Source organism: Equus caballus, chromosome 2 (genome assembly GCF_041296265.1).
Source record: "Equus caballus isolate H_3958 breed thoroughbred chromosome 2, TB-T2T, whole genome shotgun sequence".
Taxonomy (NCBI): Eukaryota; Metazoa; Chordata; class Mammalia; order Perissodactyla; family Equidae; genus Equus; species Equus caballus.
Genome location: NC_091685.1, coordinates 122519178 through 122538062, shown reverse-complemented (window position 1 = coordinate 122538062; position 18885 = coordinate 122519178). Strand labels below are relative to the sequence as shown.

Here is an 18885-nt window from a genome sequence, read left to right as displayed (position 1 = left end):
CCATGGGCAAGTCCATGTGGAATCATTTCATGATCTTTTTTAATGACAGAGGCCAAGAACACACAACTGTTTCTCTCTGAGTGGAGTCCTTCAACAAAAGAAAAACTTGAATCACTGAGGAAGGTTTGCTACACTGATTGACAGTCGGTCACACCTGGTTCCTTTGAAAACTCATTTCTGTTTAAGCTAATAGGCAGACACCTGAATTTAATCTCCCTTATAGCAGAGCTACTTAAAGCAAATTCTCTCCTCTGACCTTCCTCAGCGTCTCTCTGTCTCTCCCCCGACCAGGACTCTCCCTCTCTTTTTCTCCTGTGTCAGTTCTGTAGACGTGTTGTCTTGTCATCCTTACCATGTAATGGATAGGCCATACTACTTTTTAATTTTCACTAATTTCCACTCTTCCTGTTATAGGTCATATCACAGATACACTTGTTACACATAATCTTGACCACAGTTTTGCACAACTTGGCCCTCCACTATTTTTAGTATAGAAATGATAAATTGAGATACTTGCCATCAAGCCTTGTTCTCCTGGTTTCCCTGGTTCACCCTTGAGAAAGAATAGTGATAATTTTATTACCGCTATAAACATTAAAAACCAATTTCAATCTTTTTTTTCTTTTTCACAATATCCACTGGGGTTCATGAATGTCAAATATATACTTTTCAGGCTAAGCAAATGAATGCAAACACAATGCAATTAAAAGAGAGCCAATGTTCTTTCTTCAAATGCATTTTATAAACATTTTGGGATTTAACAACATGAGTCTAGATTACGGCAGAGATTTAAGAATTACGCCAAGGATGTATTCTAAATAAAACTGTGCCAACACCTTGATCTCAGACTTCTAGCCTCCAGAACTGTGAGGCAAAGAATTTCCGCTGTTTAAGCACAGCAAAACAAAACAAAACACCAAACTAGTAGGCATGATTTAAATCAATAAATGGTCCCAGAAAAATATTTAATCGTAATTACAGTAATGTTTTATTTATTATGTTGTTTATGAGGACATAAAGATGATGACATAGTCCACTCAGTGAGAATTCAGAACTTCCATATATAGGACACAGAGACCACTGCTCTTAGTGCAGAAATGAGGTAATAAAATGAGCATAGATTGATTTTGAATTTTGGTCCTCCTGGAGTAATGATAGCTAAAGTAAGACATTTTAATAACATTGACGGGGAAAGTCCTGGCATCTTATACTACTATCATCATTTCCTAATACTCAGATTCATACAGAATTCACTGTTGTGTTCTATTGTCATATTATTATAAAGACAGTCATTGGCTATAGATATTTTTGGGAAAAACAGTGCTTGTAATGCCAATATATATAGATGTTGCTGGACTTTAAAATTAAGTATTTTTTAATAAAATCTTTTTCTAGTGGTTATGATAGTATATACAAGTAAACTCTGAGACTATAAATCCAGTCCAAATTATATTTGTGGAATTAAAAAGATATTCATGAACCTTTGTGTAAAAAGCTCCATTTCTTACTTAAATAAACTATATTCATTTAAAAGATGACATAATATTTGGATGGTTTACAGTTTGTCATACCTTAACCTTTATCTCTGTTTCTTAAAAGTAATTTATAGCTTGAATTTTCTGTAGAGGATACAATGTCCATTGGTCTAACTTTTTACCATCAAAATGGCTTTAACTACTCTTCTTATTTGAAGAGACACTCATTATATCTCTGTTGGTAACAAACAATCAATTTGAGAGCTTTAACTATCCCTAAAGCTGGGCTCTGTCTTTTGGGGTATTATCCTGAGAAAAGGCAAAATTAGAAGAAAGTTTTAGGAAGAAACCACTACCTTTGATGGTTCCGTGAAAGCAATCCTAACAACCGGCAGATCATATGTTGAAAGTCAACTCCTAATTTCATATGATACGTTTACAGCAGCTTTCAGAAGGGGAAATGGGACTTACAAGAAGCTTGTGTCAGAAGTGTTTTAAAGTACCCTTATTCTTACAGAGTGAGTCACTCAAAAAATATATATGAATATAAAAATGAAATACATGAAAACATTAAGGACTATGGCTGATTTTTATATTTTTCTTGTTGTTTGTCATTAAATGCCAAATTTTCTCCTTTGTGGATAAATATTTTCACTATTACTTTATTTTGTTTGTTTGGTTAGGAAGATTGGCTCTGAGCTAACACCTGTTGCCAATCTTCCTCTTTTTGTTTGAAGAGGAGTGGCCCTGAGCTAACATCTGTGCCAGCCTTGCTCTATTTTGTATGTGGGTCACTGCCACAGCATGGCTTGGTGAGTGCTGTAGGTCTGTGCCCATGATCTGAACCTGCGGACCATGGCCACCAAAGTGGAGCACGCCAAACTTAACCACTATGCCACTGGGTCGGCCCTCTCATTATTACTTTTATACTACAAAAACACTAATGAAAATAATTTAAGTTAAAACAATACATTAAATAAATAAATAATTTGCTTCAGCAATAAACCTGAACTTCAAGTGCTAAAGTCATAATATAGGTATAAAATTTTTTACCATTTTCCATGTATTTCTGAAAATTGCTGGGTTGCCTCTACCAAACCTAACCATTTATGGACTCTCCTGTACTTCTCTATCACTGACACCTGACCCATCTTAATGACTAAATGTTTAGATCTAAGTATCAAGATCGGTTTTAAGTCATTTCTATCAATAAGCTTCACATCCAAGGACAAATGATATTCAAACCACATCCACTGATGTCTTACCCGTGAATCTTACTGTTTTATTAGCAATTTTTTTGTCAAGTTATTACAGGGGATTAAATATTAGGAGGATGTACCTCCTTTACTTTCCATACATCACGCAGGACTTGGTTGTCTGTTATTGATCCTTTGGAAAATGTTGTCACTTTAGTTTTCATTATCATTTTGTTATCATTATAATTTTCCCGCTAGTCTTCCATTAAGCGGAAGGCGCTGGTGCACGCTCCGTCAGGCGCCCCAGGCACAGACGTCTCGGGCCTCACCTGGAAGCCAGCTCAGTCACAGTCTTCCGTCTCTCTGTGGTTTGCGTGGATGCCCCGTGGACTGAGCGGTAAAGCAGGATCCTGCTGGCAGTGCCTCTCTGCCTGGGGACTTTCCCATCATGCCACTTCCCTGAGCCCACTCCACTCACTTGACCCCCCAACCCTGCAGCCCCCACCCCACCCCACTCCATCCCAATTCCCAGTCCATAAACGGAACAAAACCTGTGAGAACAACTGATCCAAAAAGCAACTCACGGGCACTCCTGGCATTCCACGGGGGCCGTCTTTCCCAGTGTCCCCAGGAGGCCCTCTTGGGCCTGGAGGGCCTGGAGGTCCTGGAGGGCCAGCCTGCCCTTGGTCACCCTACAGTGGAGAGGGGAAGAGACCAACAATGACCACAAAAGATAAAGACTCAGGTCTTCTTTTCAACACCTTAAATTTGTATTATCTAATCCACATTTAAACTATGAAGAGAACCAGAACAACCAGAAACACAGAGCCTGTAGGCAATTTGCCTGCCAGCAGGGAGCCAATAAATATTCATGCTGGCTGAGGCGGCTCTTGGAAACCATGTATGTGATCACTACACTCAGAGCTGGAGTAAACATTTTGCCTCCCTTCACCTACGACAATGCTGCCTCAGTGATGTTCACCTTGTTTAATAAATGGCTGCATTTGTAGTCGGACAAATGTGTTTAATTTTTCATAACCTATAAAATTAAATGTACAAGGCTGTTGTCCAACTGTCTAATAATTTATAAATCACCAAAGCCAGAGAGCTTAGAAACTGGATCTGTTACTGGGTATAATTTAAACTTTCTTTTTTTTTAATTAAGAAAAAAATAGGTTTTCCATATCTTCTTATTTTGGTACTTTCACAGACATTTCAAACAAATGCAGCTCACTAAACATAACTGTATTCTAGGATATTTCCAAATAAACACCCCCCCTCCCCACCCCCACGCCCGCCCCACCCCTGAGAGGTAAATGGTAAAGTAACAGTACACAGAGTAATAACGGAACGAACAGAAGACATCCGACTCAAGCAAGAACGAGCACTACCTTAATCAGGCGGCGTTTAATGAGCTGCTGATCAGCAGAGAGAAACCCATGATTGATTTTAGGAAACACCATCTGATCAGTCAGGTGAGGTCAAAGGTTGAAGTTCAGAGATGAGAGAGTTGAAGAATAGACATCAGAAGGCCCCAAGAAAGAAATAGAGATATACACATTAGACTTATAATGACCATTAATCAAAATAGAACTGGTACTTGTGTCTGACGTCAGACCCTCTGGCTCTCCTGAAAGAAACAGAACCCTGAAATGGGATGGTGAGACCAGATTTTTAGTTAGAAGTGAGGCTTTTTTGTATCCCATCATTTTGCTGTGGGCGTTGGGCGTTTTAATGTGTCTGTTAAAGGAGCAGGTCAGCTCGTGCCACCCTGCATCCTGCCCTCTGAGCAGAGAGTCCGCAGACAAAGTGCCAGTTCAGTTTCCGTCAGACTCGTCAACCAGCGTAAGGTGGCATGAACGCGGCTGCCATGTTAATGCCCAAAGTCCAGAGTGTGCAGGATGATGTAATCGACTGGAAAATATCCCAGAGCTTGGATGCGTGCAAATTAAACCACCGAGGTGTGGTGCAGCCCTAGACAGTCACCCCGCCTCTCTTCATGGTCCCAGCTCTACCTCAACACATGCTCAAGATTCTCCTTCTTAATATACGTTTGACCTCACTGATATAGGTGGGCTCCCAAGGACCCAGTAACTTCAGTTGTATGAGGACAGGAAGCAACTGGACCCGACAAGGCAGTTTCGCGTTGGTGCTCACTCTTAGGCTGACTGCCGGCCCGGCTGAGCAGGCATGGGTGCCAACCACAAACCTTGACGGTGAGGATCTGATTACTGTGCAGAGCGGCCACTGTGGGGAAGCCTGGCAGGCCCTATGGACGTGGCACAGCACCAAAACAACACGACACAAACGTCACACAGACATCTCACTGAAGACACACAAAACAAGCGGTACAAATGCCACCCTCTCCCAGCTCTATGTCTGGCCTTGGTGACACACTGTAAGCAAAATCAGACACACGAGGCCCCCAGGCAAACCATTCCTTAGAGGGAAGGGTTGATTGTGAACTCTCGGTAACTGCCCCGTGTGGCAGGGACACGGGGATCTGTGCGTACCCCCTTAACATTTCTGGAATCTTACACACAAAATGTTAGTACAAGATGGAGATGGCTGCAGACGCCGTTATGAAAACAGCACTGTAACTCCCGTCTATTGAAATGCTGTTTACAACTCAGGACATACAATACGGGTATTAACTCTTTATCAGACAACAGTGAACAGAATTTTGCAGTGAGATCAGAAGTATTCCTCAGAATAAACCAGCACACCCCACCACTAGAGCCTTACCACCCACATATCAAAATTTCTCTCTCCAATCACATGATGATGCTCAGGGCTTTCCTGTTTCCCAGGTGGTGGATGGAAATCTGTCTCTTATAACATGCGTATTTCATGTCAGAGGGATTTATGGTCACACTCTGCAGTAATTACTTCTGTCACGTAACTTTTCCAAAAGAACTTGACAGTTCACACAACCCCTTGAAGCAGAAAAGGGGTTTTGGAGTCTTTAACGAAGGAGAATGGGGGAGGGGCGTTTCAGAGGCGCCTGCTTCACCCGCCTGCACTGATGCGCCCTCCCAGGCGCTATCATTTGGGTCGGGCTGAGAGAGAAATTTTGCCTTTCTTCTATTTCTTTTCCAACAACATGTGGCATTGGAGCCTTTTATTCCAGTGCTTTTTTTCACACAGAACATGTTTACCATGCAAATAAAACAAACAGCCCCCAAGCCATACAACCACCGGCCTCAGTGTCTGCAGGCTTCGCGGGTGCTCCACCTCCTTCCTTCCCCCCCAGCCCCCCCCAAATCTGTCGTGAGGATGTTTTTAGTAAGGCCAGAAAGGTTCTAGTTTTTTAATTTTATTGGTCTTGGTATATTTTTCTCCCTTACTTCTGCCTTATTAGGGAATATTTTTCTTTTTAAGGGAGCCAATAAAATTGTGTTTGTACTATGAAGACATCTCTTCAGCCCTAACGCCTTTGTTCTCATTCTTTAGAGCTGGGGCTTCTCAGGAAACAAAGCAGAGGAAATCTCATCCATTCTGCCAAATCCTTTCTGATAAGGCTATGAAGTGGCTGGGTAGTTTCGAGGTGACCTGTATCCTCTTTTTCTTCTCCCTGAGTAAAAGTCCTTTAAACACAGACTCGACACAAATTCAGAAACGCTACAAGTTGGAAAACAGATGTGTACAATTTGCTTTTGTTTCACTATGGAATATGAGTTTAAAATGTTATTAGATGGTAATGTGCCAGCATCTTTCCATCTGTGACTCATTAGCCCTATATTACATAGTCAGAATTTTATATATAAACCTCATATTTATGTAACAAAGAACAAAAACAGATACAAACAAGAAGTCTATAAGGGATCAGCATCTCGATTAGTGGTGATAAATCATAATGTCACTTTAAACGGGATTATCTAACAAAAATAATTTAAAATTAAAAACCTTTTAACAGCACACATGGTAGGCTTTAGAAATGTTTTGAAATACAAATGTATAAATAAGTCACTTCTTATACTCATGTCTGAGCATGACCCGCTTGCTGTTTGATCATATCCTCTAAATGCTCACAAAAAGCATCAAGTTCTGCAACTTCTTGGTTTGTTGTCCAGAGTTAATGAGATCTAAAGCGGGAAGTAGACAGGTAATTCTCACCTCGGACAGATCCTTTTCTTCAAACTGAAAATCTCTATTTAAGGAAGCTGATTTTATATTCCTCAATCATCATAAACCTGGACATGCTCCCCATTAGGTGCTTAGAGCTACATTTTAAAGACTTCAATAGTGAACTAGGCACAGGACGTCAGGAGTTTATACATAGCAATGTAGGCAGGGGACACACGAAAGAATTCGCTTAAATTCTAACAAAAATCCCATGGCCTGGGCTGAAATACCCTGGGATCCATGCTTTTCAAACTGGGAGAAAGCTTGAAGGGTGCAAGCCAGTGTCCTGGGTGAGCGTTTAAAGGCAATAATAAATATGGTACACCTTCCTTAAGAGGCAATTTTAATTAACAGTAAATAATTTGAAACATTTTTATGTAAAGCAAACATTGTCATATTATGGGGTAGAAGGCAAACTTTGAGCATATTTTTAGGAATTTTACCCTTTGGCGGTGGTAGAGAACCTCGTCTCATGGGGAAAGCTGCAGACCATAGGTAGACACTGACTGGACTCTCTACTTCCTGCAGGCAGGCGTGGCCTTGGGTGGTCATAACTGCTAGGCTTCCCTAGCTGCTCACACAGAATGCACTTTTTCATTAACTATGCCATTTTTTTCCCACAGTATCATTAGTCATAGTCCTTTCTAAATAAATGGAATGGACATATTTCACTGGGTTTTACATTTTGGAAAACTTGCCTGGTACACAGATGGTTTGAGTGGGTGTGGGGGAAAAAAAATACGTCTCCAGAAAAACTCGGAGGAAGAGCGCAGGAATAAGCTGAAATAATTTGTACAATTTTCACTCCCAAATATTTTGAATTCTTAAGAAATTGGAGGTATGAGTGTAAAACTACCTTGCACAACCCATTTTCCTCCTGAGAACACACTCAGACCACTTCGAGAATCCTCCTGACTTTCTGGGAAGCAGGTAAACATCTCAGGACCGGGGTTTGTCACCGTCCCAGGAGGAGCTCCATCTTCCTTCTTTACGTTCTAGAAGGAAGGACGCAAGCCTATCCCAAAGGGATGTCGAACAAATAAATATTTCATAAGAAATGCTTCTAACCACTTTGAAGCCATAAGTTCAGGATGCTATTATCATTTTTACTACATACTCAGTACTGGTGAGTGTTACGTGGTTACATTATAGTGAGAAAATTTTGTTTTGTCAGAAGTATTGTATAAGGCAATGATAGAGCCAGAAGTTAATCCAGAACTTCTAATTCCAGCCCTTGTCATCATGCAATTTACGTGCTTATAATTTCTTTCTACTTTTTTATAGTTTAAATATTAGAAGGCTTAAAAATTGACTACCATTCAACAATGTTTAAGAAGTATTTTTTGAGGGCCTGCTGTGCAGTGTTCACTGTGCAAGGCCTTGCACCCAAGCTCACAGAGTTTAATGCCTAGTGGGGAAACAGGGGAAAATAAGCAGGCAGTAATCATGCAGAGTGACAACTGTTATGATGCACAGGTAGAAGGGCCACAAAGGAAATCAATGTGCACCCAAGGCCAGGTGTGAGGAACCAGGCGAAAGAGTGGATGGGGCTGGCAGAGCAGAGGAAAACCGCAGACAGACCAGTTAGGAAAACATTACAGTAGTCTACTGAGGGATTGTGTCCTCCAACTAGAGGAGGGACAGATCCAGTTTCGAGCGATACTGAGGAGGTAAGATTCCCAGTACTTGTAGCTTAGCTGAGAACAGAAGGGAGAAAGAGGAGCAGAGGATGGTCCTAGGTCTCTAGCTAGAGAAACAGAAGATGGAGGAAACACTAGAAGAGAGTGGATCAGTGGTTATGGATGATGAATTCGCTTGGAGACTTGCTGAATTTGAGATGTCTACGGACAGCCTAGGGCAGCAGTCAGATATGCATATAAAATAGTCAGGAGAGGGCTGGCCCTGTGGTGTAGTAGTTAGGTTCGTGTGCTCCGCTTCAGTGGCCCAGGGTTTGTGGTTCAGATCCTGGGCATGGACCTACACACTGCTAGTCAAGCCATGCTGTGGTGGTGTCCCACATACAAAGTAGAGGAAGACTGGCACAGATGTTAGCTCAGGGCCAATCTTCCTCACCAAAAGAAAAAAAAAGTCAGGAGAGAGGTGGGAATCATGTCATGGGCTGCCTGAAGTCACCTAGGGAGGCTGTAGAGGGAGCAGACCTAGGAAAGAACCCTTGGAAAGACTTTGATTTAAGGGATGAGCAGAGGGAGAGGCAACTACAAAGAGAATTAATAAAAGAGGTTGTAGAAGCAGAAGGAATGCTAACTCATTTCACAAAAATTCAAAACAGGAAAATGACTCGAAGTGACTCATTAATGAAAACTGCATCATTAATTGTGCTGTATTATTGCACATAAACTGAACTGCACATGAACTGAATCCCTCCACTCACTCTTAAACCTAGAGGTCATTTAGAAGCTAACAATGGCCAAGGTCACTGACAATGGATGCTCACTGATAAGCACAAGGCAGTATACCTGAGATTGCAGAGGTACGGAGGAAAAAATAAACAATTATTTTAATTTTAAAGGTGGTCAAGGGACCCCCCCCCCCCATAGCAAATCATATTGGAAGAAAAAATATGTGTTATGCTGAGAAATGAAAATCCCTGAGTTTCTCCATAATGTAAATAACATCAGGATTCTGTTTGCCCAAAAGCTATCATGCATTACAATGCAGCCACTATAGCAGGGTATGTGTGTGGCATACGTAAAGACGAATATTCCTAGAAGTAGATAAAATGACTTCTAGCTAAGAGAGACCAGATGGGGAAATATTTTAATAGAATGCAAAAATATTTAGGTAAAAGAATAACTTTAGTTTAACAGCAGGAACTGTTACAAGGCTAAATAAGGAAAGAAAAGAGATTAAGAGAAAGAAACTTGCTGCTAAATCATTCCATGTTGCAGGAGATGGTATAATCTGTCTCAACAGAAAGTCAGCTACACGAAGCTAAATAGCTAAGGGAATCCTTTGAACAACCGAATAACACGAGCACTGGAGTCTTTGCAAATCAGAACACATAATGACTAGAAAAGATTGCTTCCTGGAAGTGCAGGCTTATGGAATAATAAGCAGAAAGATGGCAGATCTTCAGCACTGGAGAGTATGAAGAATAAGAAAAAATGACTCAACTACCAACTGGGGAAGGCTCTGTTTGTTATGCGTGATCTCATAAGGGATTCTCGGGGTTCTTGTAGTGTTTCCCAATGACAGACAGCTAAGAAAGGCCAACAAAGATGAGATCCCATGACAAGAGGTAGGATTCCTGAGGAAGCACTGTCCTGCCTTGAGGGACCCAGAGAAGCATAGACACCGGACACAGGCGAGAAAAAGAGAACAGCCTCATGGTCTGGGAGATGGTACAAAAACAAAATTGTATCAATTTGATTTATATCAACTTCACTATCGTTGGATCAGAGCTGTTCTCTCTAAGTGGACATTAAGAGAAGTCCTGTCTTCGTGTTTCTTAATAACAATAAAGACAGTAAATAACGATGATGATGGTAATGACAGTGGTCAACATTCATACGATACACACTAGGCACCAGGTATTATTCTAAGAGCTTTGGGAGTATTAACTCTTTTACTCCTCGCAACAACCATTTGACAGATGAGGAAGCTGAGGCACAACGAGGTAGGGTTTGCCGACCTAACTGTAAGCCGCAGAACCCAAGTTCACGCCCTGGCCAGCGGCTCCCAAGTCTACCCTTTTAGCCGCTATTCTTTCCACAAATCCCTCACTGGCTCTGAATTTCACTCCCATTTATTCATTCATTTATCAAGAAGCATTAATAAGATCCTACTACAAACAAGGCAATATTTGGACATTGAGATTACAAAGCCTGACCCAGGCTTCATGGAGCTTACCGTACGACCAAGAAAGGCAGACGTTAAACAAACAATTGCAAATGTGGGCTGGGATCTCTTTGGATATATTTATCTATGCTCTTTCCTCTTCTGTTTTGTCATTTTCTTTGCCCCTCAATCAAGCTCTTAGTGGGCCATCTGCTGTTGCCTCAGAAGAGGTATGAGGAGGCAGGGTGGAAAACAAAACTTGTCTACCAACATTTCTAGAAACCGAAACTATCTAGGAAGACACTCCCCCATACTGAAAACAGGAAGGAGATCTGTGGACCCCAGAGGAGAGGCGGCCTACGCTCTGCTTCCCAGCAGCACTTCAGGAACTCAACAATACCGTAAGGAATACAGCCCCGTGACGTGTCTAGGTGCACAGGACCATGGGCAGCCTTGCATAAGACCCCCCTGTCTGAAGCATGGCACAGAAAGAGCAGGAAGTTCCCTATGCCCCATAGATGTGGCTACAACACACTGTATCTGCAGGGCCGTGCAGCTCAGCACGCCATGCAGACGGATGCCCGCGGACCAGGTGCCTCTCCATTCCCACCCCAAACCTTTTGTGCTATAAGACCCTGGCAGTGTGAATCAGTTCAAAAGGAGGAGGAAAGGGTGGTAAGGAAAATCTCAAGAAGACTGATGTTTGGTTTTTATGTCAGCTCAGCAGAATGGAGGCTCAGATTCAGAAATCAAATTGTTACAGAAAAGTAAAGTAAGTCATATTTCTTACTCACCTGAGTTTTTGGATTCAGAATCACACCCCGGAACTGAATATGATGACTGTTAACCAAACAAAAGCTGTGAGAGTGCACAGAACGGAGACCTGAGCCAGGTCAGCTGGTCAGGGAGGACTTCCTCAAGGATGGGATATTTAAGTGGAGCCCTGCACAACGCACTGGCCCTGTAGGCCCCTGGTGCCTGGCACTCTCAAAGGGCACTGCCACCTTTCCTTCCTGAGAGTATCATCAAGACGAATACTGGAACCAAAGAGAAAATGTATTTTCCTTTTCCAAAGCCATACTGTATCGACACTCATAATACAAAGATTAGGTCCTGTTCCAGGTACTCCCTTGAGCTCAGACTCTGTTCTCCATTTGGGGGAGATTAGGATAGGGTAATGGCAGCAACTACAGGGTGAAGGATTCCTGTGGGAGTTCAGATCGATGAGAGCGGGAGAGATTAAGACATTCATTCTTTCATCTAACAGACGTCTCTTAAATGTACGCCATATGCCAAGTACAATGAAAGAAGCTGTAGGAGTTTAAATCTAGTGGTGGGGGGTGGGGGGTTATCACATGGATGTCAATTCAAATGGAAAACACACTAAATTAGCGCTATAATTGGAAGGACAGGCAGTATGCTATTGGAGCACATTCTGACCGGGGAATGGAGTAAGGCTCCTATAAAGGTGGGATTTGAGATGGGTGAGGAGGCTATTCAGGACAATGGTATTTGAGGTGGGGTGTGGACGTGGGGCCTCTGGAAGAAGGTGTTCCAGTCTGAAGTACAGTGAGCAAAGACGTGGAAGGTATATTCGGGGATTGCTGGTAAGTGCAGTTTGTTTGGGGTGGAGCTCAAGCTTTCTAGGGAAGAGCCGGGGAAAGTTGATAGGGTATAGATGAGGGGGGTCTTCAAGGGAGCTTAAAAGGGGAAGTAGTGGGAAGCCGTGAAGACGTTTATACGATGAGGGCGCCATGCCACATGCAGGTTTGAGGAAGACAACTCGGGCAAAATTACGAACACTCTATTAAAAGTCAAGATATAGTCTATGTGCTCTTATCTGCGATTCCAAAGTCCCTGAAAATGAAATATTTCTTCATAAGTTTAACTCAAGGTTTTCCTAAGTTTACGGCAGACTCATTTGGTGGCAAAAACTTATTTGAACAGATGCGAGGCTATTTATGGTCACTAATAATCCTTCCTAGTGAGAACATGCATGTTTCATGGCAGAAATTGATGGTTTGATTACAGGGCGCCTCAGGCCTCTCCCAGGAGTCGGACAACATGCGGTGTGTGAAGAATACTAACTTCCCAGTGCCTGAAAACTAAATTCTGAAACACGTTCGACTCGGAGGGTTTCAAGAAGGGATTGTGAGCTTGTTCCAAAGTTCATGACAAAGATCCCTTTAACAGAATTAAAGATCATAAAAAGAGTAGTAAGTTTTGAAGTTAAGGCAATGAATTTACTTTTGGACAATAAAACTTGTTAATATAGGCTAGTCTGGCAAACACCCTGTCTAAATATATAGCAATCTGAATTATACATTATAATTGACACCAGTTTGTAGTAATTCAAAATAAATTTACTTCTACGATTTCAGTTTTATACAGTGATCAGAACTGGTTTGACCAATTGTCTTCTAGTATACATCTTTTAATTAATTGCTTTAATGAACAAATAAGCACATTATAATTATCACACGTTTTGCAAGTCAATGCAAAAAAAGACCTGTGAAAATTTTGTTCTTTTAGGAAATTAAAAAAAAACAACCTCCAGAAGTCTTGTTTAGAATATCAATTTGGTTATCAAACACTGCATAATAATTTGCCTAACACTTCCCCCTTTAAAAAAATAAATAATGCAAAAGCAAGCTTTAATTCCACCCATCTGAATATAATGCAATTTGCATTGGAAATACAAATTTTGAATTCCAGAGCCCAAACTAATAGTCTTTTAATTCTCAAGGACTCTTCCCTCTAAGATGCTACCGTATCATGAGAGTGTGCAACAGAGTAATATTTTGCATCTACGCTTCTATAAAGCCAAGGGTGCCTTCTAGTTGCGGTTGCCACATCAAAGGCTCACCTCAACTTGAGTACAGTCTATCCATTTTCTGAAAGGAACCAGTCTACATCTGGGAGAGAAGGCACAGCATGCATCAGGAAAGAACAGTGCCAAGAAAACAGGGGATACATTAGCTGACAAGGCACCTTATTACTGAAGGGAAAAGAAGCATTTATCCAGTAGCTTGGGAGAAAAATTCCACTTTTTTGCATTCTTCATTCTGGGGGAGAAAGCAAAAGTGTCCTGTTGTTTCCTAGAAACTCTCTTTAGTGTCTGGCTTAATGGGTATTTGCTAAAATTCCTTTCTATGGTATTAGGTTGAGTTGACTCTCAAATTCCTTGGGCAGGAGCCCTGGATGGCAGCCTATTTTCTTCTTCCCATGGAGGAGGTAATGGCTGGAAGCCAGCCTCTAAGGAGTGGTGAGAGTCCCAAGGGGCTCAGCTATAACAGTGGACAGTTACCCTTGTAGTTCCTACTCCACCTCTGAGGTTCAACCCTCCCCCCGCCTCAATAAATAAATGTGAGCCCACAGCAAATGCCTGATAGCCCTCTGGGATAATGGACGTCTTCAAAAGTGACCTCAGCAACAAAAAGATGATAGAGTCCTTGGAGGCGTTCACCGGAGAGTAGTGTTACTTGGAGTAGTACTTCCCAGGGGGCTTCCTCCACTAGCGAACTGGTCCCGTGCTCCAACATCTCCCTTTGGTCCACTCCTGAACTTTTAGTGTTTTCCCAGGGACAGTTCAATTACACAGAAACTAAAACAGTGTGTGGCTTGAAAGCCTGGAAATGTGCATGTTTCCCTACGGGTCTAAAATATCGATTGCAATTGAGGACACATTTGAACATCCCATAATTATCTTTATATTTGATGTCACATGTGCATATGGAGTAGACTCCAATGACTATAAGGACCAGGCAGATAACATAAGTAAGGGAGCAGGTTTAAGACAAGAGGAAGTGGGGAGACTTGGTGGAATCGGAGGCAAGCTGGGGCTAAAAGAAAACAATGAAGACAACTGATGTTGCCACAGGAGAGGTCAACCCAGTGCTGCTACATCTTCACCTGCTTCCAGAGAAGCCAGAGATCCAAGGCGTGTTCAATGAATACTTCAGATTGTAAACATTTGCTACCAATTCAAATTTACTTTAAAACATTTTATAGTCCAAACAAAAATACATTTGAGGGGAGGATTTGGCCCCCAGACCACCAGCTAAAGATCTCTATATAGTGCTTTTGAGTGTTGAATGAGAAATAACACACTGTAGAAGGCTTTGCTTCAGAAAGGAAATAATACCGTCAGCCCATTGAAGGAACTTTGCTTTGTTGTATTAACATTTGAAGAACGGGCTACAAGTTCTCATTGCCTCAATCACATGGCATAATTCAGAGCACTGGTTCTTAAGTCATTCAAACTTCAAAACATGACTGTGACAGAGGACCTCTAGCAGGAAGAACAGAACAAGGTGCAATTCCTTTTTGAAAAGGAAGTGTTGTACCCCATAGTGATGGGTCCCATGATTTCAGCTCCTAATGAAAGAGGCTGTCATAATCAATGTGAGAGTTATGGTTTCTCTGGGAATCTCAGAACAGAATTTCCTGACTTCTGTGACGCTAAATCTAAACTTTATAATGATATGAATGTTAGAAATCATAATATGAATTTTGACGTTTTGGTCTTAATTTCCTGGCTGTGGTTGATGATGATGGTATTTAATGAAATGCACTATAATTTTCATATTAAGTTGTAACATACTATAATATTTATTATATTTAATTTTTAAAAGTGATATTTATTTGCACAATTTTTTGAAATATCTACACTGATAATATTCGAACTCTTTTTTCCCCTCAAATTTCCTTTCATACCTCCAAATTTCAAACATTTAAATGATAATAAGCCAGCCCAAAATGTCAAAAGTAAAGATTAACTTGTCTTGAAAGTTACTGAAAATGAGGGCTCAAAATAAGGTGCAGCTGCAATTTCTGATAGGATCAATTCTCTATTTAAATGTACTTAATATTCCATTTATCAAAGGCACTTGCCACATATAACAGAAGCAAGATTTGTTTCTTCCTACGATTCCAAGAATTAATTCAAACTGTAACATGGTCTTTTAACTTAGTAAACATTAAATGAAATGCTTGCCTTATTTACCAGTAAATAAAAAAGAAACAAAACCAACAGTGAATAATTGTGTTCTGTGTTTGAACACATGAAGTGATGGTATTATACATAAGTCAGACCAAGAAAAACTATTTCTCTGATGTCTTAAAAGATCTAAAAGCAATAGTCCAGGTTCCGAAGCACAAACGCAGATCATAGGTCTTATTTTTATCTTCAATGGATCTCTAATTTCAGCACCCATAAGGAACAGAGTTTACGTTTTAAAAGCCAGGTGGCATCTGGTGTACTCAGCTAAGTAACTGGTTCTACCACCTCATCAGCTGCAACGCTTATGATTCCCATATGTGGCTAAAACATTATGAGCTGTATGCTTATCATGTCCTTATTGAAATGGAATTACTTATTTATACATAAGGCACTGTCAACCTTTCTCCTTGTGTGACATGGGATATTGGCAATTATGGAACATAAAGGTGAGGAAGAATAATTCATCATTTCCCAGGTCTGGGATGAAGCTTCACAACATCACACACAGTTGAGATAAAGCTTCGTAAACATTAATAGTACAATTGTCCATGTTTCTTGGCTTGTGAAATGTTTGGGGAAATTATTAAACATTGGGAAAATAGCATGAAAAAATGTGACTAAGCAAAAAGAATATTTTCAAAGAAGCTGGCAGTCAACTGTTGTACAGGGAATCATTATCCAATTTTTGAATTTTTAGCCCCTTAATTTCCCTTCCACTCTCCTATTCTTTGTAGGATTTCCTCTGTTATGACGGTCATAATTAACTGTAAAAGAGGAAAGGAAAAAGGGGATGAAAGTCAGACTAAGGATTAATATAGGAGAGCAGCTAGAACACTAAGATCTGTATCAGGGCCACTAAGGGCCTAGTGGGTTGCAGAGAAGATACAAAGAGCAAGAAGAGCATTTCCAGTTAGAACAAGAAAGAGAAGAAGAATAAAAGAATAGGCCTTCATTTCCCCTCCAGTCAGCTGAGAGTAAAATATTAATAGTTGACACAAGAAAGCAATAGCAGCCAGTTCCTATTTAGCTTCTAGTTCTGTCCAACAGAAAAAAATATATAGATATTGGATTAAAAATTGAAACAAATAATGGTAGTGTAACATGCTAAGAAAAGTGAAGAAACTATAAGTGAAAACTTTGGGAATTTAAATTATTCTGAAGAAATGACTTTTTTAGCCTGTGTTGGCCTGAAGAAATGAATTTCAAAATACTGAGAGCTTGCCAAAAAACTTAAACCATTCAGATCATTTTTCAGGAACTGTGGAAAGCAGGAGAAGTAATAGAAGATAAAGCAGAGAAGAAGATAAATCCTGCAAAATATAGACAGATTGGTAATATTTTATTAACGTAAGTCAAGACCAGAATAGATTATTAAAAGGAGCGTTGGTGAAAATTTGCCCAAAAAGATGTGGTTTAAAAATACTACCTTTGTTTCATTTTCAAAAAGGGTTACGAGTAGATGGATGTACATATATAACCAGATTACAGCAGCAGGTATGTCAAGGTTTTGTATATATCCTTAGATACTAAATCTGAGAATCCTGAACCGAAAGCCAACAAAAATAGCGGCTTTATAACTGGTTGAAAAATTTACCCAGGTAAGACTGCTTTACTGGCCACGTAGTTCATGTTCTCAGTCCTGATCCATTCAACATTTGTATCAATGAGTTAGATTAGTCTTCTCAAACTCTGGGTCTGGAAATGATTTCTCTATACATGTATATCGGTTTCTATATCTCTGTCTCAAGTCTCCAGACAATGGGACAGAAGAAGAAATGTAATATTTGTCGGATGGCAGAATCAGACCCCAGAGAGGACTGCAACAAGATAGAGTGTTCTAGTAATAAGGGAATAACAGTAAGGGACAGTGTTCAGATCCAATAACCAAGCTCTACAGATACACAGCTGAGGAGCGGAGAGTTAGCGACAGTGAGAAAAACGATTTTAGAATTTGTCGATAATAAACTTAGACATCAATATATATGACTGCCAACATTGTTTAAAGCTAATCTAATTCCAGGCTATGTTAACAGAAACCAAAACATAAGCAGGTAGGTTTTATCCCCTTTAGTCCAGGCTACACCAGAATTAATGTGTTTAACTTCTGGGCATTATCCTTTAAGGAGGACATAGACAGACAGGAACATACGCAGAGAACAACCAGGACTGTAAGAAAACACAGAAGTGTCCTATGAGGAATGGATGAAGGGCTGGGTCAGAGCAGGAGATGAGACAGGGCATGAGAGCTACTTTGAACAGGCTCAGAACTGCAGGTAGGGCCTCACCACCACCACAAGGTAGCCAGGCTGATGTTGGGCCATTACTTGTTGAGGGATGGCGTAAACGAGGGTTTGGACTAAAAGGGCTGTGAGGTTCATTCTAACCTTGAGCTTTATTCAGTGTTCCTATAAAACCAGTGAAAGGTTGTCACGCGGAAGAGGAATTAGCTCAGAAGGGGGGACTAGATTAAAGGTATAGGAGTGGAGAAGAGCAGATGTTGACTCAAAAGAAGGAACCATCAATATTTGCTGAATGAATGATTAAATTACTAGAATTATCTCTAATTATTAGTCTTATTCGAAAGATAGTGAGCTCATTGCCAGTGGCGGTGTTTGAATAAAACTCAAGAACCGTAAGCTTGGGATATAGTATATGAGTTTACAGGCAATCGGCTGGCTATGAAATGGGTTTATTGTGCAATTATAAGAGAAAATTTGATGGAGCAGCAAGTGAATTCTCCCTCCTATATTATGTTCCCTCTCACCTCCTTTTAAAACAGGAGAATCAAGATTTATCTAGAAACCCTTTCTGGCATTGCTAAAAGATTTATAACTCTAACAAAAAGCCATTTTTTTCATTCCTATATTATCCAACAATTAAAAACACTATAAGAAAAAAAATGTTTCAAATGTATACAACTCTTTTCCATAAAAGGAAATATAATCTACCTTATAGGATCCTTTTTATGCCATCTTTTTTCAATCCTTTAGACTACAGCCTCAGATTCTGTATTTCTTGCACTCAGAGAAATCAGGTTTCTATTTATTTATTTATTAGGAAGTGTGGCCCTGAGTTACCATCTGTGCTAGTCTTCCTCTGTCCTGCATGTGGGATGCCCCCATAGCAAGGCTTGATGAGCAGTGTGTAGGTCCATGCCTAGGATCCGAACCTGCAAACCCTGGGCGGCTGAAGTGGAGAGCATGAACCCAACCACTATGCAACCAGGCCAGCCCTTCAATTTATTTTTATATCAATAAGAACACAGAGAAAAAAGGATCAAATAATACTG

At 40.6% G+C, this 18885-nt stretch overlaps 1 protein-coding gene across 1 annotated transcript in view; it reads right to left on the bottom strand.

The window, feature by feature from the left end:
* Positions 1-18885, bottom strand: part of COL25A1 (collagen type XXV alpha 1 chain) — a 435527-nt gene that overhangs the window by 113188 nt on the left and 303454 nt on the right. Inside the window, exons 8-10 of the mRNA XM_070261593.1 lie at positions 4881-4940; positions 3256-3363; positions 518-553 (exon numbers count right to left, since the gene is read on the bottom strand). Coding sequence (XP_070117694.1) covers positions 518-553; positions 3256-3363; positions 4881-4940 — 204 coding nt within the window. The remainder of the gene's footprint in view (positions 1-517; positions 554-3255; positions 3364-4880; positions 4941-18885) is intronic.